At 39.9% G+C, this 25,313-nt stretch overlaps 1 protein-coding gene across 1 annotated transcript in view; it reads left to right on the forward strand.

The window, feature by feature from the left end:
• Nucleotides 1-742: 742 nt before the first annotated feature.
• MEP1A (meprin A subunit alpha) overlaps nt 743-25,313 on the forward strand; it is a 37,098-nt gene continuing 12,527 nt past the window's right edge. Inside the window, exons 1-7 of the mRNA XM_030315663.1 lie at nt 743-811; nt 897-921; nt 1,010-1,060; nt 5,269-5,309; nt 6,037-6,112; nt 17,176-17,293; nt 21,677-21,852. Coding sequence (XP_030171523.1) covers nt 743-811; nt 897-921; nt 1,010-1,060; nt 5,269-5,309; nt 6,037-6,112; nt 17,176-17,293; nt 21,677-21,852 — 556 coding nt within the window. The remainder of the gene's footprint in view (nt 812-896; nt 922-1,009; nt 1,061-5,268; nt 5,310-6,036; nt 6,113-17,175; nt 17,294-21,676; nt 21,853-25,313) is intronic.

The following is a 25,313-nucleotide window of genomic DNA, read 5'->3' on the forward strand; positions in this document are numbered from 1 at the left end:
AACACACTCTCTACTATAACTTCAAAAAATTCTTGATATTCCATTAGGGCAGTGCTTTCTCCTTGTTCTTTCTTTTCAGTTTTCTGATCTACTGTTGGAAGTTTGCGTTTTCATGTAAATTTCAGAAAGGGTTTGTCAGTTCATCAAGTTTCACAAGAAACTTGGCAAGATTTTTATTGGAAAACCACTTAATTTATAGACAAATATCAAAATAATGACCATCTTTATTACATGAAGTCTTCCCATTCATGAATATTTTATAGATATAAATATGTGCGTGTGTGTGTGTGTGTGTGTGTGTATGAATAGATCTATGTCCTCTGATAATTGCTCAAAACATTTCCATAAAATTTTAATATTTTTATTGGATTTAAATACTTTATAGATATTTTATAGGTTGTTTTGATTTATACTGTGGAATGGGTTTTTTTATCTGTTATATTACATGAACAGTTTTTGCTGCTATATAGGAATGTTATTGCTGGTGTATAGAAATGTTACAGGTTTTTATATATTCATCTCAATATTATCCTTTTCAAACCTTTCCCTGGTCTGGGGAGCTGGAGATTTTATGTTAAACTTGGTTTCTGTTCTTAAAAGGATCAATGACATTTCCTTTGGCTATTTTTTTTTAATGCCACAGTACATATGTGAGGGTCAAAGTTTCTAAAATGACGGCCAGGGCAAGGTCCGAAAAGTATTTATCACAAGGTGTATTTGCTAAATGTGTTCACTTGCAACAATGATTTGGATTAGATCCACTTGTGTTCTCTCGTTCATCTTGTTTTGTGCCCACATAGCAGCTGTATCTGTAAGTAGAGTTCTTCTGTTATGAGTGTTCAGAAATATTAATTCTGGTATATGTTATCCATTTTCTGTATATTTATTTCTTTCAGATTAAACATCTCTCTGAAGGAAATGGTAAGAATCCATTGAAATGCATAGAGAGTGTTTCTGAACTTTCTTTTGTTCAGCAAGATTAATAAGAATTTTTCCCTACTTTTGACAGTGCATGATGAAGATTTTGATGAACAGAGGGATATTTCAGAAATCAATTTTGGTGGGTATAATTTCTGCATTATTAATGCCTTGAAATAATTTTAAATCTTATGATACAATTGCTGAACAGCTCTTATCTCCATGATAGAGTACTGGGTAACTTTAGGGGAGAAATACCTATTGGTGTTTCATTGGAATTTGCTAAGTTTCTGAAAAATGGAAATGATAGACCACATTTTCTAGAGAAACTAGTGAGTGCTCCATGGATTTAGAAACATATAACATGATTTTTGTTTACAAAAATTTCAGTGTTCCTGTCTTTATTTTGAAAAAAGGAAAGAAAAGTAGATGATTATTCTGCTTGCTATATATATATATATATATATATATATATATATATATATATTTTGTGTGTGTGTGTGTGTGTACATGTAATATATGCCTAGGGCTATATTTAGTGGGGGAGGGGGGAACCCAGCCCCTCTACTGGTGTGTCATATTCATTAACACCTGTTTGCTTAGGATTTAGAGAGTGTAAAGGTATTCCATTTCAACATCTTGGCTGCAAACATTTTTATTGAAGAACTCCAGCAACCTGGTCCATTACCAAGAGGAGAGAGAAGCTTTTCTCTTTCTTGTTCTGTTTCTAAAATGAAGGAGAAGCCTTTACATTCTGGGTATGTTTGGTTAGGATCGGTGGGAAACAGATATTCACGATCCTAAATACCTTATCAAGAGCTTTCCTATCCAATTGCCAAAGCCTGTAATAGAGTAAGCGCTAATTTTCATTTTGCAAGAAGGGACAGGAAGCTCCTTGTGGTGGAGGTGATCTGCCCAGATCACAGATGGCAATGATGGGGCTCACCTTCAGTTCTTCTAACTCAACCCAGTGCTATTTGCAGACTACAAAACTGGAAAAACCCAGAGCTAAAGGTCGAATTTCCGTGGCTTTGTCCCATTTACAGGACAGGGAGGCTAGTTGACATATAATTGGAAAAGCTTGAAATAGTTTTAAAGAAATAGTTCGGTAAGGTAAATGGGTGAACGGGTCCCAAGACTTCAGAGCCAGGCATGAAATCATCTCTCTTTGGTCAGGCGATCGAGGTGTAAGTACCTGAGAGGATCAGCTGTATTTTAAAACAGGGCTGGCACTAGAGTTAGAGTTTTTTTCCTTATCACATCCTTATTTTTCTAGACAAGATCATTCTTCTATCTTAGAGCCATTGTTTTCATCTCCACCGCCCGCTCTGAGCTGTGTGACTCCAATGAAGAAATTTTACCATGTGGGTTTTTTCTCTTTTTAGGTCATTCCAAGCAAGTTACCAGGATTGTTAGGGTTAGCTACATAGCCAGATTCTACATCACAAAAACTGTTTGGGAGAAACCACACACCGGAAATTGTTACCTTTTTACCTTTTTACCTATCTTGTCTCCATGCCTCACAATTCAACCTTTCTAGCCCAAGATTTGCTTTTTTTCAGACTTTTCATTTCACTTAAAGAAATTCCCCCCTTCTGGATCAGTAAGCTCAGATCCTCAGAGCTGCCCCAACTCTTATCTGTCTCCCAACGTGCACACCATCTATCAGCAAATGCTATTAGATCTACCATCAAATTATATCACGAGTTGTGACTTTTGAGCACTTTCCCTTTTCCTGTCTTGGTCTAAGGCATCTGGGTCTGGCCAGGTTCTTGCGGTGGCCTCATAACTGTTCTTGCCTTCCTGCCCTCACCCTGCACAAGGCTCTTCCTCCCAAAGTAGACAGAGCTCTCCTTCTGATATGATTCGGGCCATGTCACTTCTCTTATCCAATCTTCCAATCTTTCAACACTGACCAGTGCTGGTTGACATCTTGTCCAACACAGAATAGAGCTCCTGGAACCTTGATTCCCCAAATGTGTTCTGCAGGTCAGTATCACTTGAACCACCTAAGAGCTTTCCTAGAAATGTGGCATCTTGGGTCTCACCCCCACCTCCCTTTTTACAGACCCCAGCTGATTCCCTGCACATTAGAGTTTGAGATGAGCTGAACTTAGCCAGCCATCTGATCTCTCTTTTTTTTTTTTTTTTCTACTTTTTCCCTTAATTACTTGGATTTTCCAGCCACCCTGACCTCATAGCTATTCCTCTACAAAGGTGGTTCTCAGTGTGTGGTCCCCCAGCCAGAAGCATTAGCATCGCCAGAGAACTTATTAGAAACGAAAATTCTCGGGCCCTGCCCCAGACTTGCTGACTGAGAAGCCCTGAGGTTAGGCTCCACCATCTGTGTTTAAGAAGCCCTCGGGGATTCTCAGGCTAAAGTTTGGAAAGCTGCTCTGAGACATCAAGGCTTTCCTCATTTCTATTTGCTGTTGCCTTTGCCCTCAATACTCTTCCTTTATTCCCTATTCCATCAGATTTCTGCTTAAATTCCACCTTCTCAGGGAGGCCTCCCCTGACCACCCTTTATAAAATGTGAACCCTCCCCTGCCTCAACACTTTCCCCCTGTTGTTCTTTTTTTCTTTTATTGCTCTTTTCTCCATCTGCTACTCAAGTTCATTTATTTGTGTGTCTCTCCTCCCTCCCCAGTCAAGAATATCACCTCCTTGAGGGCTTTGTTTTATTCCGTTACATCCCCAGCAGGTAGAACAAAGTCTGGGACACATTAGGCACTTAATAAATATATGCTGCACGAGCAACTTGGGTAGTGAATCTCCTGAGGCTTCTTTTTAAGGGATATGTGCTTCTTTGAGAATTCCTCCCCCCAGCTGCTCTACTCTCTCACACCTCCATGACCTCATCTATGCTGACCAGCCTGGGCGCCAAGGTCTGAATGGGCTTGTTCATATCACTCTGGAAGAGTCCAGCTCTCACCTGCATCCCTAATCCAAACCAGGTGTCAGGAAATGTATGCTTTTGTTCATGACATGCCTAAGGCAGAGAGGGGATAGATCAGCACATACTACCCCTATCAAAAAGGCAATTCTACGCCCATGAGGCAGTCGTGTCATTGCTATTTGTTTTTGTTTAATTGTGCTGTTATTGTATACATAGGTTAGGCTTATGGAGGTTAGGAAATGTGTGCATGGAGGGGCACCTGGGTGGCTCAGTTGGTTGAGTGTCTGACTCTTGACTTCAGCTCAGGTCACGATCTTGCAGGTCATGGGTTCAAGCCCTGCACTGGTCTCTGTGCTGATGGTGTGGTCCTGCTTGGAATTTTCTCTCTCTCCCTCTCTTTCCATCCCTCACACACACTCTCTCTCTCAAGATAAATAAATAAACTAAAAAAAAAAAAAAAAGAGATGTGTGCATGGGGAAAGGGATGATACAAGGGTGGCCTTAGTCATTAGGAAGTGAAACCACAGCTTCTCCTAATACCTACAACCCCAGGGGTGTCCTTTATCATGAATGAGCCATCAGCTTTGCCAAATGGGACCTCTGTTACCATGTGAGGCTGTGGTGATAATTCTCTGGCTTGGTTTCCGAGCTGTAAATCAGGAACTGTTCTCACAATGAAATAATCTACCAACCCTGTTTGAAGTCCTTTGTGTTTTACAGGGGAGGCTGCTTATCAAATATAAGGGTTATGATAAGAAGGGACATTCTTTTACGTGCTCATAATTTTCCCCACAAGGGTCTTGCCTTTTAAGAATCCTATTTTCAGAAACACATGAGGCCAGACTCAAAGGATACCATCAGGGAGAAATTTTATCGTGCTAAGCTCCTGATAGATATTTGGAGATAGAGTTTGAGTGAATTTATCCATATTTGCCTGGTCTTTATTGCAAGGGCATTATCTTGAGTTTGGCTTTGGAGAGTATCATTGTTTATTCATGGGCAGAGAAAAATCAACCCATTTACCTACAGTCATGAAGAAGGATGGAACAATAGCAGAGAGTGCCCTGAAAAGCAAGTCAGGAGTTCTCAAGCTCCCTCAACTGTTGACCACCTAGTGCCTTACTTCCTGTCTCAAGATTCCCTTGTGCCCTCCTCAAGTATGAGAGATTTGGAGTCAATGATCAAAAAGATGACTTCTAATTCATTGCTTACTTTTAAGATTCTTGGACCAGGTTTCTTATTCCAAAATGAGACCAAGGATGTGATAAGACATGATATTTATGGGTTGTTTACATTTACTCAATTAGAGGAAATTTTGCCTATTTCAAAGTGACTTTTATCACATGAAGATGAACACTGAAAGATTTACAATGGAAAAGATTAATTTTATTATGAGAAATGCCTTTTAGTAATGCTCACTCAAATATGTATATTTTTAAATCTGCATCTAGCTGAAGGCTTGGACCTCTTTCAAGGGGACATCCTCCTAAGGGTGAGTACCTGTTAAGGACATAATGACGATCCTCAGTACTGGCTGTTTTTTATGACTGGGAGCCTCTGCTGTGTCCAGCCCTGGCATGGGCACTGTGGAGGACATGAAAGAATCTAATCTATCATCTGTACCCACAGGGGCTTCAACTGTGGTCGATGATAACAAAAACAGATGAAAAATAAGTAAACAGTTCAAAGAGTCTATAATTACCATATTACCTGTTCACTTATTTTTCCCAGTAAGTGAATGAGAGAAGGAAATGCACCAATATATGTATCTATTTTTGAGAGACAGAGACAGAACACAAGCAGGGGAGGGGCAGAGAGAGAGAAAGAGACACAGAATCCGAGGCAGGCTCAGGCTCTGAGCTGTCAGCACAGAGCCCAACACGGGGCTTGAACTCACAAGCCGTGAGATCATGACCTGAGCCAAAGTTGTATGCTTAACCGACTGAGCCACCCAGGTGCCCCAATGCACCAATATGCTTAAAGTGACTATCTCAACTTTTAGAAATTGTAGGTCTTTTAAATTTTGTCCTTAATAATTTCTCTGAAGTTTCCAAATTGTCTATAATGAACTTCAGTCACTTTGGTCATCAGAAGACAAATGTGATTAAGTTGTTTGAAATTGTATGACAGGTTGTTTGTGGTGTGAAAATTTAGTGAAAGAGGAGGCCAGGGGGGCCTCAAGGATTGTCTTCCTGGTCATCTTTGCCTTGTTTCCACAGAACTCCAGAAATGGCCTGAGAGACCCTAACACCAGATGGAAGTTCCCCATCCCTTACATTCTGGCTGACAATTTGGGTAATATTAATTGTTTTAATTAGACACTTTGGGTTTTACTCTTCTCCCTCCCCACTCCTCCTGTTCATCAGCTTCAGATTGGGAGTAACACCATTGCATATGAGGGGTTCCACGTCCTGATGGTTCTTTATCCCATGGAATGGAATGTATGACATTACACTGACACCAGGGCAGCTTAACTGGTTGGAGATACAAGAGGTAATTTTAAAAATTACAGAATATCAAATAACAATTTAAAAATGCATAACACATTACATGTTAATAAAACCAAGGGCACCATAAAGAACAAAAATACAATGAAATATAATTTGGCTTCACCACGGTGAAAAACTTACACTTTATTTTTTTAATTAATTTACTTTTTTTATGTTCGTGTCAGTATTTTCTTTTTCTTTCTTTTTTTTTTTAAATATGGAATTTATTGTCAACTTGGTTTCCATACAACACCCAGTGCTCATCCCAACAGGTGCCCTCCTCAATACCCATCCCCCACCTTCCCCTCCCTCCCACCTCCCATCAACCCTCAGTTTGTTCTCAGTTTTTAAGAGTCTCTTATGCTTTGGCTCTCTTCCACTCTAACCTCTTTTTTTTTTTTCCTTCTCCTCCCCCATGGGTTCCTGTTAAGTTTCTCAGGATCCACATAAGAGTGAAACCATATGGTATCTGTCTTTCTCTGTATGGCTTATGTCACTTAGCATCACACTCTCCAGTTCCATCCACGTTGCTACAAAGGGCCAGATTTCATTCTTTCTCATTGTCAAGTAATACTCCATTGTGTATATAAAACACAACTTCTTTATCCATTCATCAGTTGATGGACATTTAGGCTCTTTCCATAATTTGGCTATTGTTGAGAGTGCTGCTCTAAACATTGGGGTACAAGTGCCCCTATGCATCAGTACTCCTGTATCCCTTGGGTAAATGCCTAGCAGTGCTACTGCTGGGTCATAGGGTAGGTCTATTTTTAATTTTTTGAGGAACCTGCACACTGTTTTCCAGAGTGGCTGCACCAGTTTGCATTCCCGCCAACAGTGCAAGAGGGTTCCCGTTTCTCCACATCCTCTCCAGCCTCTATAGTCTCCTGATTTGTTCATTTTAGCCACTCCGACTGGCATGAGGTGGTATCTCAGTGTGGTTGTGATTTGTATTTCCCTGATGAGGAGCGACGTTGGGCATCTTTTCGTGTGCCTGTTGGCCATCTGGATGTCTTCTTTGGAGAAGTGTCTATTCATGTTTTCTGCCCATTTCTTCACTGGATTATTTGCTTTTCTGGTGTGGAGTTTGAAGAGCTCTTTATAGATTTTGGATACTAGCCCTTTGTCTGATATGTCATTTGCAAATATCTTTTCCCATTCTGTTGGTTGCCTTTTAGTTTTGTTGATTGTTTCCTTTGCAGAAGCTTTTTATCTTCATGAGGTTTGCCTTTGGGGATGTGTCAAGTAAGAAATTGCTTCAGCTGAGGTCAGAGAGGTCTTTTCCTGCTTTCTCCTCTAGGGTTTTGATGGTTCCCTGTGTCACATTCAGGTCCTTCATCCGTTTTGAGTTTATTTTTGTGAACGGTGTAAGAAAATGGTCTAATTTCATTTTTCTGCATGTTGCTGTCCAGTTCTCCCAGCACCATTTGTTAAAGAGACTGTCTTTTTTCCATTGGATATTCTTTCCTGCTTTGTGAAAGATGAGTTGGCTATACATTTGTGGGTCCAATTCTGGAGTCTCTATTCTATTCCATTGTTCTATGTGTCTGTTTTTGTGCCAATACCATGCTGCCTTGATGATTACAGCTTTGAGGTAGAGGTTAAAGTCTGGGATTGTGATGCTTCCCGCTTTGGTCTTCTTCTTCAATATTACTTTGGCTATTCACGGTCTTTTGTGGTTCCATACAAATTTTAGGATTGCTTGTTCTAGCTTCGAGAAGAATGCTGGTGCAATTTTGATTGGGAATGCATTGAATGTATAGATTTCTTTGGGTAGTATTGACATTTTAACAATATTTATTCTTGCAATCCATGAGCATGGAATGTTTTTCCATTTCTTTGTATCTTCTTCAATTTCCTTCATAAGGTTTCTATAGTTTTCAGCATACAGATCTTTTACATCTTTGGTTAGGTTTATTCCTAGGTATTTTATGCTTCTTGGTACAATTGTGAATGGGATCAGTTTCTTTATTTGTCTTTCTGTTGCTTCATTATTAGTGTATAAGAATGCAACTGATTTCTGTACATTGATTTTGTATCCTGCGACTTTGCTGAATTCATGTATCAGTTCTTTTTTTAAAATTTTTTTTTTCAACGTTTATTTATTTTTGGGACAGAGAGAGACAGAGCATGAACGGGGGAGGGGCAGAGAGAGAGGGAGACACAGCATCGGAAACAGGCTCCAGGCTCTGAGCCATCAGCCCAGAGCCCGACGCGGGGCTCGAACTCACGGACCGCGAGATCGTGACCTGGCTGAAGTCGGACTCCCAACCGACTGCGCCACCCAGGCGCCCCAAATTCATGTATCAGTTCTAGCAGACTTTTGGTGGAGTCTATCGGGTTTTCCATGTGTAGTATCATGTCATTTGCAAAAAGTGAAAGCTTGACTTCATCTTTGCCAATTTCGGTGCCTTTGATTTCATTTTGTTTTCTGATTGCTGATGCTAGAACTTCCAACACTATGTTAAACAACAGCGGTGAGAGTGGACATCCCTGTCGTCTTCCTGATCTCAGGGGGAAAGCTCTCAGTTTTTCCCCATTGAGGATGATATCAGCTGTGGGCTTTTCATAAATGGCTTTTATGATATTTAAGTATGTTCCTTCTATCCCGACTTTCTCAAGGGTTTTTATTAAGAAAGAATGCTGAATTTTGTCAAATGCTTTTTCTGCATCTATTGACAGGATCATATGGTTCTTATCTTTTCTTTTATTAATGTGATGTATCGTATTGATTGATTTGCGAATGTTGAACCAGCCCTACAGCCCAGGAATGAATCCCACTTGATCATGGTGAATAATTCTTTTTATATGCTGTTGAATTCGATTTGCTAGTATCTCATTGAGAATTTTTGCATCTGTATTCATCAGGGATATTGGCCTGTAGTTCTCTTTTTTTTTGATACAAGAGGTAATTTAAAAAATTACAGAATACCAAATAACAATTTTAAAAATGCACAACACATTATCATGTTAATAAAACCAAGAGCACCATAAAGAACAAAAATACAATAAAATATAATTTGGCTTCACCACAGCAAAAAATTTACACTTTAAATAATAATAGAGGTGAATCTAAATATATTGTCAGCATACTGATGTCTTCCCCTGTTGTTGCAAAACAAACACTCCATCCTTTTGAGAAATAGAAAAGTCTATATTTCGCATTCTCAGAGACCTTCCTCCTCAGAAGTAATAATTTCAATTCTTTTCTCTCTTAAGATAAAGGACTGGATAAGTTGTAGCTCGCTCATTGTTAGAAATAACACTTGGGGGAAATAAATAAATATTTGAAGCCACGTGTGGACACTGCCTGACCTCAAGCAGGTAACTGACAGCCGAACAGCCACGATGATGCAATGCCTGTGAGGCCCATCTCATGGATGCGGGAAGGTCAGAGGAGAGGGGAGGCTGGGACAGGCTTGCTCTATCTTAATGGGCTGCCAGGCTACTCCCACTCTCAGGAGACATAGCTTATGTTTCAATATTTTCCACCACTGTTATTAGTGCTGATCCCTTTTCTGGAGAAGAGCTAGGTATAAACAAATGCTGTTGTCCTCAGTTATTTATTTATTTATTTATTTATTTATTTATTTATTTATGGAAATTTGAGTTCTTATTCCCCCAGTGTTTGCCAGCACGTTTGCAAATTTATGGAGCACCCATATTTATTGACATGTGATTGAAGAAACATCAACTTTTGAGAGGGGTATTTTCCCCATTACACTTTTTCTTCCTGTCTGTCGCACCTGCTCTGTCCCCCTTCCATCAAGACATGGACATGATTTTTGAATCACCATTATGTGCTGGCCACTGTGCCTTCACCTAATATTGTATTTAAGCTTTGCCATGCCTCGGTGAGGCAAAAGTCAGTGCCTCACAGACTTTAATGTGCATAAGGCCCCCCTGAGGATCTTGTGAAATTGCAGAGTGGGTCAGGGGTGAGGTCTGAGATGCTGCACAGCCGATGCTAATGTTTTTGGTCTGCCGGCCACAGCTTGAGTAGCAAGGTCTCTTTAGCAGTAATGTAGGTAACAGATTAAAAGAGCAAGCTGGAAGACAGATGGCCTGAAATAAGGTAGCAGCAGTAAAGATACAACAGTGGTTCTTAAGTAGTATCACAGGAGAATCACCTTTAGGGTTAAAAAAAGTTCAGATGCCTGGGGCCAAACCATTGGAAAGAGCCAACTTACTAGTTTCATTTTCATTTATAATTCTTTTATCAAAGTTAAATTTACATGGATTGAAATTCACAAATCAGTGTAAAAGTCAGTGGCTTTTGATAAACGCATAAACTTATGTAACCCATGCTCCCATCACTCCAGAAATTTCCTGTGTGCATTTCCAGCCAATCTCTACCCCATGCTCCAAAAGACACGACCATTCTTTTACCTTATACATTAGTTTTACTAATGTATACCGATTTACCGATTTACTAATATATACTGGTTTACCGATAAATGGAATCACACAGTATGTACTGTTTTGTATCCAGCTTCTTTTGCTCAACATGTTTTTAAAGATTTTCCATATTGTTGTGGACCAGTACTTAATTCTTGTTTTACTACTCAGAAATATTCCTCAGTATTATGGCAGCTGTTTATCCCTTTTTCAGTTGATGGACATTGGGTTGTTTCACATTTGTGAAAGTCTTGTGTACAAGACTCTGATCATTGTGTACAAGTCTTTGTGGAAATGTATTTTTTAATTTATCTTGGGCCAATGTCTAGAAACAGAGTTGCTTGATCATATGGCAAATATATGTTTAACTTCAATAAAAATGCCAAGCAGGTTTCCGAAGTGGCTGTACCATTTTTCATTCTCACTAACAATGTAGCAGTGTTCCATTTGTTCCACATTTTCAGTAACATTGGCAATGTTTGCCTTTTTAATTGTAGCCATTCTGGTGGTTGTAAAATGGCCTCTCATTGTGATTTTAATTTGCATTTTCCTAATGACCAATGATGTTTCCCACACTGTCATGTGCTATTGGCCATTTGTGTATCTTTTTTTATGAAATGTCTCTTCAACTCTTACCATGATTTTTTAAAAAGTTTTATTATAGTGAATATTTTCTCCCAGTCTATGACTTGCCTTTTTTGTTTGTTTTTTAAGCAGAGTATTGATTTATTAATCTTTTCAAAGAAGCAACTTTTGACTTGTTAATTTTCTCTTGTTTGTCTGCTTTCTATTTTGTTGCTTTTCGCTTGTCTTTATTATTTCCTTTCTTCTACTTCCTTCCAGTTTAATTTGCTCTTCTTTTTTTATTTTTATTTTTTATTTTTTTATTTATTTTTTTAATGTTTTATTTATTTTTGAGACAGGGAGAGACAGAGCATGAACAGGGGAGGGTCAGAGAGAGGGAGACACAGAATCTGAAACAGGCTCCAGGCTCTGAGCTGTCAGCACAGAGCCCGACGTGGGGTTCGAAACCACGGACCGCGAGATCATGACCTGAGCCGAAGTCGGCCGCTTAACCGACTGAGCCACCCAGGCGCCCCTGCTCTTCTTTTTTTAAAATGAAGGTGGAAATTTATATCATTGATTTTAAAACTTCATTTTTAGAATATAATATAATGCTATATATAATATGGCATCTAAATCTGTACATTTTATTTGAAACTATGCTTTTACTGTTTTTCACAAATTTTGCTATGGTTGTGTCTTTATTAAAATTTAATTTAGATATGCTCTAATTTCCTTTGCAATTTTTTTAAATCGATGGGTCAATTAGAAGTGTGCTTTTCAATTTACAAATGTCTGTAGCTCTTCTAGATATTCTATTATTAATTTCTAGTTTAATTTTGTTGAGGTCAGAGAACATATTGTATAAGATTTCAATCTTTTGAAATTTACTGAGACATGTTTCGTGGTCTACCTTTGTAACTATTCCATGTGCACTGGAAAAGAACTTGTATTTGGCTGGTTTGGGGCATGTTATTTTATCAACGTCAAATAGGTCAAGGTGACTGTGTTGTTCAAATACTTATATCTGCATAGAGTTTTGGACTTATTGTTTTATCTGTTACTGAGAGAGAGGTGTTAAACTCTTTGACTATAATTGTGCATTTGTTTATTTCTTCTTTTTGCACTTGTGTGAAGCTGCTCTTCTGTGCAAGCACATTGTCATATCATCTTGCTAAATTGACTCTTCTCATTTAGAGAAGTTTCTCTTTATGTCTGGCAATCTTCTCTGTTTTGAAGTCTACTTTGTCTAATTTAAATCTAGCTACACCAACTTTATAAAACTTACTGTTTGCACTGTGCAACTTTTTACTTCCAACCTATCAATTTTTTATATTTAAAGTGTCTCTTTTTCAGACAGTATATATTTGGGTCTTACTTTTTTATACAGTTTATCAACCTCTGAATTTTAACTACAGTATTTGGTGTATTTATATTTAATGTAATTATTGATATCGTTTGATTTAGAACTAACAGTTATTATTTGTCTTTTATTTTTGCTTTTATTTCTTCTTGCCTTCTTTTGGTTAAATCCAAGAATTTAAAATTTTACTTGGGGCCTGTAGTGGCTTTTCAGCTCAATCCCTTCATATTGTTTTGTGAGACTTTGCAGTAGGGATTACAATTTGTAGACCTAATATGTGACAGTATCCTTAGACTTAATATTGTGCTGTTTTGCATAAAATGTAAGCATTTTAGAACAGTATAATTTCATTTATAACCCTTTCTTTTGTGCTATTGTTGGCTTATACTTTTCAACTGTATACTTTATTTTTTTATTTTTTTTTTTTATTTTAAAAATTTTTTTTTTCAACGTTTATTTATTTTTGGGACAGAGAGATACAGAGCATGAACGGGGGAGGGGCAGAGAGAGAGGGAGACACAGCATCAGAAACAGGCTCCAGGCTCTGAGCCATCAGCCCAGAGCCCGACGCGGGGCTCGAACTCACGGACCGTGAGATCGTGACCTGGCTGAAGTCGGACGCTTAACCTACTGCGCCACCCAGACGCCCCTCAACTGTATACTTTATAAACCTCATAATACAGGGTTATCATTTTTGCTTTAATCAGTTGTCTCTTAAAGTAATGAATGAAAAAAATTCTCTATAGTTACTTTTATACTTGATATTTCTGGCTCTGTTCATTCCCTCTGGAGATCTGGGTTCTTAGCTGGTGTCATCTCTCTTTAGCCTAATGAACTTTCTTTAGCATTTTTTGTAGAGCAAAACTGTTGGTGACAAATTCTCTTCTTTCTTCAAAATCACCTCTTTTTTGCCTTCATTTTGAAGGACTTTTTTTTTTTTTTTACTGGAAATAGAATATAAGCTGATAGGATTTTTCTTTCTTTCTTTAAAGTTGTAATTATTGTCCTTTTCACATTTTATTATGAAAAAACTTAAACATACAAAAAGCTAATACCATTGTACAGTGAACACTCATATACTCATCACCTACATTATACAAACAACGTTCTGCTATATTTGCTTTATCTCATCTATCCATCCTGTCCATCTTTCTAAACTTCTGTCAATACATTCTATTTTTGATACATTTCAGAGTAATTTGCAGGGACCAGTATGCTTTACCCCAAACACCTGAGCATGCATATCTTTAACTGAAATTTAATATTTATTTATAGTTCTTTTTAATGTAAGATGTACAGAGAGTAAAATGCATGAGTCTTAACTGAACAGTTCAATGGGTTTTATATATTACACTTCTACAATGTAAACATATTCATACAACTCCTATTAAGAGCACTTTTATCGGGTGCCTGGGTGGCTCAGTTGGTTAAGCCTCCGACTGTTGGCTTTGGCTCAGGTCATGACCTCCTGGTTCATAGGATTGAACCCTGTGTCAGGCTCTGCACTGGCAACGTGAAGTCTACTTGGGATTCTCTCTGTCCCTCTCTCTCTGCTCCTCCCTCCCTCTCTTTCTCTTTCTCTCTCTCAAAAGAAATAAATAAACTTAAAAAAAAAAGAGCATTTTTATTATCCCAGAAAGTTCTCTCATGCTTTTTATAGTTCTTCTCACCCTTCCAGAAACAACTCCTTTTTTGTTGTTGTTGTTTTTGCCTGTTCTAGAATTTCATAGGAATGGAATCATATTTTATGGGGGTTCTTTTTGATTACCGAGTAAAATGTCTTTGAGATTCACCAATGTTGTTGTGTTTATCAATAGTTTGTTCCTTTTTATTACTGAGTGGCATACCATTGCGTGAATATAGTATATCACAGCTTATTTAACCAATCTCCTGTTTATAGACAATGGGCATTGATTCTATGTTTGAGCTATGATGACTAAAGCTACTCTGAACATTCTTGCACATGCCTGTTTGGAATATATGCGTTCATATTCATGTCTCTGGTGTAAGTATCAAAAGTGAGGGATGCCTGGGTGACTCAGTCGGTTAAGCATCCGACTTGGCCCAGGTCACGATCTCATGGTTTGTGGGTTCGAGCCCTGCGATGCGCTCTGTGCTGAGACCTCGGAGCCTGGAGCCTGCTTTGGATTCTGTGTCCCCTTCTCTCTCTGTCCCTCCCTGCTCGCACTCTGTCTCTCTCTCAAAACTAAATAAACCTTAAAAAAATTTTTTTTAAGTGAAATTGTTGGGTTATAATACAGACATAGGTTTAGTGTTGGATCTCTTTCAAAGTGCTTGTACCTTTTTACAAACTTCTACAAATGAGGAATGAAAGTTCATTTACACCACTTTCCAACATTCGTTGCTGTTATTTTTTTAAATTTTAGCCATACTGGTGGACATGTAGTGGTATGCAATTGTGGTTTTAGTTTACTTATTGTCATTTTACGTTCTTTTTTATTTACTTATTGTTCATTTGTATGTCTTCCTTTGTAAAATACCTGTTTAAATAGTTTGCCCATTTAAAAGATTAGTTATTTGCTTTCTTCTTTGAGTTGTAGGAGTGTTTTACATATTCTGGATGCAAGTCTTTTGTCAGATGTGTATTTTGCAAACATTTTGTCCCAGTTTGTGACAACTTTCGTGACAACTAAGCTGTCTTCAGTACAAATATTCATATTACAGATGTCACAGAGGATAGGTAAAACTTCATGAAAATCTGTCATGTTGTCGTTGTTACCTGTGTTGCTTCCACAAGTAATTTACTGATTATTCCATTGATTATTTATTTAATGACCTTGATCTAATCTTACGACATCTGAACTGTGAATCTCTAATTTGGTAGTTTATTAAATAACATAGGGTCAGGAAACCATAAAGTAAGTACGGAGTAAACTGCCAAGAACTATAAACTCTTTGAGAGAATGCACGAAAGCAAACGTACAATAAACATAATGTAACTTTATATAACATAGCTTAATTTTTAACTTAGAGCCCTACCTTCAATGAGTGATGGGAGAAAAAAGGACACACACTAAGTAAAACATAATCTCTGTTCCTCCAGAGTATCTTTCCTCCCCACCCCATGCTTATCTTTTGCAATGCCAGCATGTGCGCTTGTTAGGGGACAGGAAAGACATTTGATCTTTGGTCATTGGTCCTAACCTACAGTTTACCAGTAAGCATCTATTGTGCTGGCCTCTTCAGGTCCATTAGGCTTCTGCTGCTTTGGTTCCAAGTTTGGGTCATAGAAATCTTTTCCAGGGGCACCTGCGTGGCTCAGTTGGTTAAACGTCCGACTTCGGCTCAGGTCATGATCCCGCGGTTCGAGTCCGGCATCAGGCTCTGTGCTGACAGCTTGGAGCCTGGAACCTGCTTTGGATACTGTGTCTCCCTCTCTCTCTTCTCCTCCCCCACTTGTACTCTGTCTCTCTCTCTCTCCCAAAAATAAATATTAAAATTTTTTTTCTTAAAAAAAAGAAAAAAGGAAATCTTTCCCAAGGCTGTTTCCAGCGCTGTTTAGTCTTGTCATCTCTCCAGAAGCGTTGCTGGGAAGCAAGGTAAAATACCAGATGCGCTTCTCATGCTCTTAGAGCCCATAAACTTCTCAAAACTCTGCTGTCTTCCTCCAGCAAGAAGGTTATCTTTTTAAATTTTTTTTTTTTCAACGTTTTTATTTATTTTTGGGACAGAGAGAGACAGAGCATGAACGGGCGAGGGGCAGAGAGAGAGGGAGACACAGAATCGGAAACAGGCTCCAGGCTCTGAGCCATCAGCCCAGAGCCCGACGCGGGGCTCGAACTCACGGACCGCGAGATCGTGACCTGGCTGAAGTCGGACGCTTAACCGACTGCGCCACCCAGGCGCCCCAAGAAGGTTATCTTTTTAGACTGCAGTGAGCACCATTCTCACTGCTTCTCTACAAGGTACTTTATTCACACAGAAGACAAATGGCTTGCAGTCTTCTGCTCTGCAGCGGGACTCTCCTGAGGCAATTGCACTCAGGATCTCTGCTTGAATGGGGAAAGGGGAAGGGAGGAAATAAGGAAGTCAGTTTATAATTTTGTTCAGCTACACATAGGAGTGTATTCTTATTTTGTAGTTATATTTACATTATATATTTAAAGTTTGCACTTAAGGTTTTTAAAACAATTTTTTTAATGTTTATTTATTTTTGAGACAGAGAGACAGAGCGCAAGTGGGGGAGGGTCAGAGAGGGAGACACAGAATCCTTAGCAGGCTCTAGGCTCTGAGCTATCAGCACAGAGCTGGATGCGGGGCTCAAACCCACAAACCGAGAAACCGTGACCTGAGCTGAAGTTGGACGCTTAACTGACTGAGCCACCCATACGCCCCAACACTTAATGTTTATATACAGGACTAGTTTTATAGTTGTAGTTTCCAAGGAATCTACTAACTACCGAAAAATATACCCATAAACCTCTGAGGATTTCATGTGGTGGCAAGATTTTTCTCTGAACCATGTTATATATATTATCTAAGGTTTAAGTAACGCTCATTGATACTTTTACTGATTTCTGCAGGGCTGAACGCCAAAGGAGCCATTCTTTACGCCTTTGAAATGTTCCGCCTCAGGTCCTGTGTGGATTTCAAGCCCTATGAAGGAGAGAGCTCATACATCATATTTCAGAAGTTTTCTGGGTAAGTATGAAATTTTACAAAGTGTGAAGCGACACATGTCTTTCAAAAGAAGAAACCGGAAAGAAACGGAAAGCAGAATCAAGTCTTGCTCTGTGAATTTTGAAACTATCGTATTTTTAATGTTCTAGATGAAGAATGAGTCGTTTGGCTATGTCTGGGCAACAGAGAGATTTATCTCAATTCTTTTCCTGGGTTTAGGTCATGTTTTAACTTGCGGAGTGTTTTTTTTTTTTAGGTCAGGTGTATTAAAGTATAAATTACACTCTTTTTATGGTACTGTTTAAAAATTTTTTTTTTAATGTTTATTTATTTTTGAGACAGGCAGAGACAGAGCATGAACGGGGGAGGGTCAGAGAGAGAGGGAGACACAGAATCTGAAACAGGCTCCAGGCTCTGAGCAGTCAGCACAGAGCCCGACGCGGGGCTCGAACTCACAGACCGTGAGATCATGACCTGAGCCGAAGTTGGACGCTTAACCGACCGAGCCACCCAGGCGCCCCTTTATGGTACTGTTTTAAATTATAGTACTCTATTGGGTGGACCTATACATAGAAAAGTTCTATGTACAGTTTTTACTTTGTATGTCTCCTAGGAAATAAATGATATATCAAGAAAGAAGCTCTTCTTTCCCAGTGGTATTTATGTCAACCAACCTGGGCTAGATGCAGTGGGGAAGCCAAGCTGTCATCTGCTGTGACGGCCCCTCTGTGTCTTTCAGCACACATTTCCTCATGCTGCAGTTCCCCAAACTGCCTCTAGGTGTTGCCTGGATTTGGTTGTCTCGTTCTGATGGTGGTTTTGTTAATCATGGATGGATAGGAGATGGGGAAGGAAGTTAGCATATGATTTAGCCTCTCAAGAAAAAAAAATATGCAAAAAAATAGCAGTGAAAAAAGTAAAAGTTGTGGCAACCACTTAGACACAAGTTCCTCACTTACCTGAGTGCTTTTTTCCTTAGCTCGGACTTTTATTAAAACTGCAATTTATGCACACCTACTCTGTGCCGGGAAGTGTGTTAGTCTCTAGACACAAAGCAGCATGCCGCAGGGTCTTAGATCCCACAAGGTTTACAGCTGGCAGCTGGGGGTGGTGGAGAAAAACAATAGTTATATATGCTAAGGGGAGTGCCGTGGGCCATAAGAGGGCAGAAGCAGGAACTCTCAGCGTGTAGTGAAGCATCAGGGAAAGCCACACTGCTTGTTAAATGAAGACGGGAGAAGGACATAGAGGCAGAAGAGAGGGAGGTACAAAATGGGGGATGGGAAGAGAGGGAGAGAAAGTGGGGGGGGGGAGAAGAAGGAAGAGGAAAAGGAAGAGAAGAGAGACAAGAAAAAAGCAAACATAAACACGAATGTGTCTTACTCGGAGAACTCACGTAAGGGGCATGTAAGGGGCAGTGAGATGAGCCGTGGAGCCAGGCGATAAAACGGAAGCCTGCTAATAGACAAACCACGTGTGCAGGAGTGCCCTCTTCTGTGCGTGATTCATTATATGTTCAGTTTTCCATTTTGGAAAGATTACTCTAGCAACCGTGGATAAAGAATCGAAGTAGGGGCAAGACTGGTGGCGGGAGACCAATGAAAGAATGTCCCAGTCGTCCAGGACAGAAATGAAACGGACGCACACTAAAGAAGAGACAGTTGGAATAGAAAAAAGGGAATGAATTTCAAAACAACGAAAACAGGGGGACTTCTCGAAAGCTGGTGGCTAGTTGATGGGAAGGGTTAAGAAGAACGAGGAATCTAAGATTTTTGATTCAGTGACTGCCGGGTGGTTACTTCATTCACCAAGCTTGGGAATATTGCCAGAAGAACCGCTTTCAGGGTAAGAGAGTGAGTGTGTTTCTGGACAAGCTCTGAGGTTCTTGTGGGTCATGTAAGTGGAGATAACCAAGAGTGTTCCCACAGTTCCTCTTTTTGTGAAGGAAAAACATGTAAAGTACACCTCGGACCTCGCCAAGAACACAGATTTTAGAGTTTCTCTGCTTTTGACATGTTCATTTTGTCCCTTGGCGACCTTTGCACTTCAAGAAAGTACGGAAGCCGGGGTGCTGGGTGGCTCGGTTGGTTAAGTATCTGACTTCGGCTCAGGTCATGATCTCATGGGTTCATGAGGTTGGGCTCTTGTGCTGACAGCTCAGAGCCTGGAGCTTGCTTCAGATTCTGTGTCTCCCTCTCTCTCTGTCCCTCCCCCACTCACACTCTGTCTCTTTCTTTCTCTCAAAAATAAATAAACATTAAAAAAAAATTTTTTTTTAAGTACCAAAACCTTTAATTATTTATTGAAGGTTTCAGGGAAAAAAGTTCATTTTCTTAACACTTTTATTTCCATTTGTAGCTACCACGGTTTCTCTTTTTTTTTCTCTTAAAAATAAAATGAAGCTAATGCAATCACTTTCCAAAAGTTCTCTTTCCCCTAGTAAAATTCTCTGGACTTCTTCTCAGTTTGTAACTCAATCCCCAAGTACTTGATGAAGGGGAAGTTCAGTTTTAAGGGATGTTCTTTCTTGTGAAATCTGAGTCTGGGAGATTCTTACTGCCTGTGGCTTAAGTTAGGGGAACAGAAAAAGGAGGAAGAATGGTGAAAAAACTGGACCAAAGGGCCCAAAAACCTTCAAGGCCCTGGTCCCCTGAAGGGGGTGGGGGAGTTAACTGGGCTCTTTCTAGAAAGAGAAGGTAAAAGAGTCAGACAGGCAGAGTTGTGGCATTTTTGCAACTTACACATTTCTGTTGGGAGAGGGATGTTTAAAAACAAGATAAATAAGTACTTCCTCTGGATTGTGGGTATTTTGCAGAGTCAACTCTAGTTTGGAATAAAATGCCACCGTCAGAGATGCAAAATGATCATGGTGATGCTTGCATAACTCAATACATTTACAAAAGAGCATTGATTGTATTCTTAAAATTGGTGAATTTCATGGTATGTAAATTATACCTTAAAAAGTTGTTGGAAGATAATTAAGATCTATCTTTGAGTAGAAACCAAAGTCATTAGCATTTGAAGGTATATGATGTTAGCAATCTTGGTGACAACAATGGTGGGTGAGACAATGTGATTGTCATCAAAGAACTTGTAATCCATTGGTCACACTTAAAAGTTGGGCGGGGCACCTGGGTGGCTCAGTTGGTTGGACTTCAGACTTCAGCTCAGCTCTTGATCTCACAGGTTCGTGAGTTCAAGCCCCCATGTAGGGCTCTGCGCTGACAGCTCAGAGTCTGGAGCCTGCTTCAGATTCTGTGTTTTCCTCCCTCTGCCCCTCCCCTGCTCACACTCTGTCTCTCTCTCAGAAATGGATGAACATTAAGAAAAAATTTAAAGTATAAGCAGATCACTTATTCTGTTGAGCACTGGTTAGAGTATAGATCCTGTTCCACAACTTAAAGCAGAGGAGACAATTCGTGGAAAGCTTCAGATTTGCCACTAGAGGCGGAAAGTTGGATTTATGAGAAAAGACAAAAAATAATTGGGAAAAAAAAGGGGCAAGAGACTGCACCGTGATGAATTTAGAGAATCGGCCAGCAGTTGCTGAGTCTATTGCTTTCTGTGAGAAGTTATGGGTCCTTCTTGCCCCGAGTCTGTAGAACTGGAAGGCAGCCAGCCCTGTGCTTTCGTAGTGCTGCAGATTGGCCGACAGCCAAAGAAGTAGACTCGTCTCTTTAATGAGGTTCTTTTTCACGATTGTAAAATTGATACCTGCTCATTATAGGAAATTTGGAAATTCATTAAAGTACAAAGGAGAAAAATTTAAATCAACCACAGCCACTACCCAGAGACAACTTAATACTGTGGTACAAAGGCAATAGTGTTATACTGTGGAATGTCCTTTGAGTTTGTGGAGGTGAGAAAGAATGCCAACTGTTACTTTTTTCTACCTGGTGCATTATTAGGATTGATTTGCCTCTGAGTAGGTATCACACTGATAATCGACCATCACTTTTATTTTTTTTTTAATTTTATTTATTTATTTTGAGAGAGAGAGAGAGAGAGGGAATAAGCATGGACCATTGGGGGATGGTTGGGGGGGAAGCAGAGAGAGAACCTCAAGCGGGCTCTGCATTGTCAACATGGAGCCCAATGCAGGGCTCAAACTCAGAAACTATGAGATCATGACCTGAGCTGAAATCAGGAGTTGGAAGCTTAACTGACTGAGCCACCCAGGGGCCACTGGACCACCACTTTCAAAGACTGTATGTTATTCCCTGCAGGGAATGTTGCTCAGTTAACTAGTCCCCTATTTTGAACTATTAGCTTATGAGAATGCCGTTGACAATTCCTTTTTTAAAATCAAACCTAACTTCCTTCAAATTTGTGTTCTGGAACCCCATGAATTACAGCCACTTGAGAGTTCTTTAGGAGAAAATCTCCCTCTCCTCTTCTTTAAAGGTGCTGGTCTGAGGTTGGCGATCAACACGTGGGACAGAACCTTTCCATTGGCCAGGGGTGTGACTATAAGGCCATCATTGAACATGAGATTCTCCACGCTTTGGGATTTTACCATGAGCAGTCAAGAACTGACCGGGATGACTATGTGAACATCTGGTGGGATGAAATTCTTCCAGGTGTGTACAGACCCAAGGGAGTTGGGTGGGATTTACCTTTATCGCTTGTTGGGACCAACCCTGGGATGTCTAAGCCACACCGGTGTGCAGACAGAAGCTTCAGCTAGAGCACAGCGGAGGAAAAGTGTATTATTTGTTGGCCTATTCTGTGGGTGTTGCTCATCTGATCCTGACCCCAGAGAAGGGCCTTAGGGAGTGATGTGTTGGCTAACTCAATGCCAACTGAAAGTTAATCGGAAGCTTTTGCTTTATTTCAGTGTTTTTGTTGAAAATCCATCTAGAATGCTATCGTCCTGTCATTGTAAATTGAATTAGGCTTCCGAGGATGTCATGGCCATTTTCTGGGTGTGAAATCTCATGTAGGTCTAGGAGTCTGCATGAAGTTTAGCTGAACAAAAGATGACTCTAATATATACTCAAGAACTTTGTTGGTGCTTTACCAAATCAATGATAGGTGTTTAAAAACAGACCAAAACAGGGGCGCCTGGGTGGCTCAGTCGGTTAAGCGGCCGACTTCGGCTCAGGTCATGATCTCGCGGTCCGTGGGTTCGGGCCCCACGTCGGGCTCTGGGCTGACAGCTCGGAGCCTGGAGCCTGTTTCAGATTCTGTGTCTCCCTCTCTCTGACCCTCCCCTGTTCATGCTCTGTCTCTCCCTGTCTCAAAAATAAATAAAACATTAAAAAAAAATTAAAAAAAAAACAAACTAAAACAACAACAAAAATGAATTCTTTCATCTGAAATTGTCTCCCCAATTGTGTTAACTCTGGCTGATGATCTGAGTTCTAGTTAGTAAAAATTTACTGGCCTTTCTTCCTCCTGTACCCCTCCTCCCCTTCTCCTCCTTCTTTCTTCCTAAATACCTCTCTCCTCCTGCCCCCAGCCACATTGTGCAAGGGATAACACAGTCTTATTTCACTTATTGTTATGCAGGTATGTTATTCTAACAATTTCTGTTCTGTTCTGTTCTGTAGTTTCTTTAGACTTCCTTGGCATTACCTTTCCTAGTTGTTTGAGACAACTAAATGGTGCTCTTAGGTATATGAAAAACACTCTTTTATCGAACAGCTTCCCAATGTGCTGGGAAGAAAGCCAATACTGTGTTTCTGAAAACATCTAGTTTTTAATTAGGACTTAGTTCAGGAAGCGGGAAAACATCTTTTTTGGCAGCAATAGATTAATAAAACTTTCATGTATTAAAATGCCTTTACCATTACCAATCGTGGTTTTCACAAAGCAAGTAATTGTCTTATAATTATCTGTTTTATTTAGATACCAGTTTCACATATGGGTTCATATACGGCAGTGCGTCTATAATGATTCGACTTTGAGGGACTTGTCAGAACCACGATTAACCCCCCACACACACTTCCACCGATCCTACCACCCAACCACTGAGCTAAAGTAATATTTTTCTTCGCCCTTCAGTCCAATCTGGAGATATATTAGCAAGTATTCACCCGGACATGAAATAACATCAAATTTAATGCATTTGTCTCCTAGATGTGTGTTAGAACTGGGTCTGTGTAGGAGGGAAAGGAGAGTGGGGGTCATCGGTCCAGGGCACTGGTAGACTGCCTGTATTTGCCTCTAGGCTTGACTTTCTTACCTCCCTGTACATATACTTGGTTCTGCTGAACATTCAATAAGGATGCAGAGAATGTTCACATTTTTCAGTCTTGGAGAACACAACGGTTAGTGTTTTAATACCATTTTAGGCCAAATGATTTCTCTTTCTCAGAGGGAGCCAACGCATTTGACAGGGTAATTTTCAGACTGGCTCGGCTCTTGGCTGAACATGAATTACTCAACACATGTTGTTTATCTCCTCCCTATATTTTCATATTCCATATATCTAAATTGCTCACTGTCTCTGGAGAACTGTTCTCAAATGAGACATCGAATTAATAAGACAGTAAGGGAGGGCACTATTACTGCTCAGGGTAATTTATAACTTTCGTTGCGTCTCATCTTTCGTAGATGACAATCTAATTGTTCAACCTAAGAAGATAGTATACTGGCAAAGTAGTTCTCTCCCCAAATCCGTCTCTGTCTCCGTCTCCGTCTCTTAAGCCAGAAGTGTGTTTTCTGGATCATTTCTCTCCCACCAAGGAAAGACCTCAATTTCTGAGGTCAAGCAGGATTCCGCAAACCACAGCTTGGGGGTCATATCCACTTGCTCTTGTAAATAAAGTTTTATGGCAACACAGCCATGCCCGTTTATTCACCTATTTCCTATGGCTGCTTTTGTGCTACAATGACAGAGTTGAGTAGCTGTGACAGAGACCACATGGCTCCCAAAGTCAAAAATATTTTCAGCCCGACCCTTTACACAAGAGATTTGCTGACTGGCCTCTCTGGGGTACAAGATGGCTCCCTCTTCGAGGCTGTCAGCTGCGAGTTCCCTGAAGGCAGGACCTGGCCCATCCTACTCACTGCCAGGGGCCACCACCACTTAGCACAGCTCCTCAGATATAACTAGTAGGCACAGCAAAAATGTGTTGAATAAAATTTTAAAAATTACTCAAAACATTTATGTCGTGAAGCATTGTGAAAAGAATCCTTGAGTAGTAAAGAATGAAATGATCTATTCTAAACCGGTGATTTTAGTTAAAGTTAAGGAAAACCTATCCGGTGAATTTGAGAGTGCTTTTCTTAAGGTTTCATCACAAGTCACCAGGAGATCCCAGACCAAGCCTCAGTCCTCACACTGGCTGGATGTTCTTTCTAGTTCTATCCCTTAGGGTAGGACAACCTAGGGCCAAGTTCTCTGGAAGGAGTTACTTTCCCCTTCTGTTTGGCTCATTTGTTTCTTACAGTCCTGTGCCACCTTCGAAAATGCTTTGATCCCTTTCAGGTTAAGTCTCCATGAAATCCCATGAATTGGGAGGATGAAGCGTTGGTATTCTCATTTACAGTTAAAATCAAGTTTTGATCAGCAGGGTTCATGGCTTTTCCAAAAGCATTTAGAGACTCCCTCCAGCACTCGCTAGACCACTTCACCTTGTGCCACTCTTCTTCAATCCTAAATGCACCCACGTTGATGTCTTCGTAAGGTAGTTAAAAACAACTGGATGGGAAACTAGAAAAGGAGAAATACATGAAGACAGGAAGTCACGATTGGGGGAGTTATGAGCCTTCTCATTCAGTTTTCTTGCCATTCCCTAAGAAGGAAATTAAAAATCTGTGAACTTCTCATGATTGCTGCTGAAACAGTAAATTCCTGATGGCTAGTGGATTAAAGGAACATCTGATTGGTTTTCTGATTCCAGCATTTCACTCTGCAATATATATTATCTTACTTGTGTTAATCTCATAAAAATATTTTCCTTTTCTATTTTGGACGGAAAGTCAATTTTGTGCTTCCTATTTTATTTTTCTGTCCATGAGGCCATTTCTGGAAAAGGATGTGAGCCTTGATTGACAGGATGCCCCTTTCTTGGCAGCTACTGACATTTCCTTC

This window comes from Lynx canadensis, chromosome B2 (assembly GCF_007474595.2).
Source record: "Lynx canadensis isolate LIC74 chromosome B2, mLynCan4.pri.v2, whole genome shotgun sequence".
NCBI lineage: Eukaryota > Metazoa > Chordata > Mammalia > Carnivora > Felidae > Lynx > Lynx canadensis.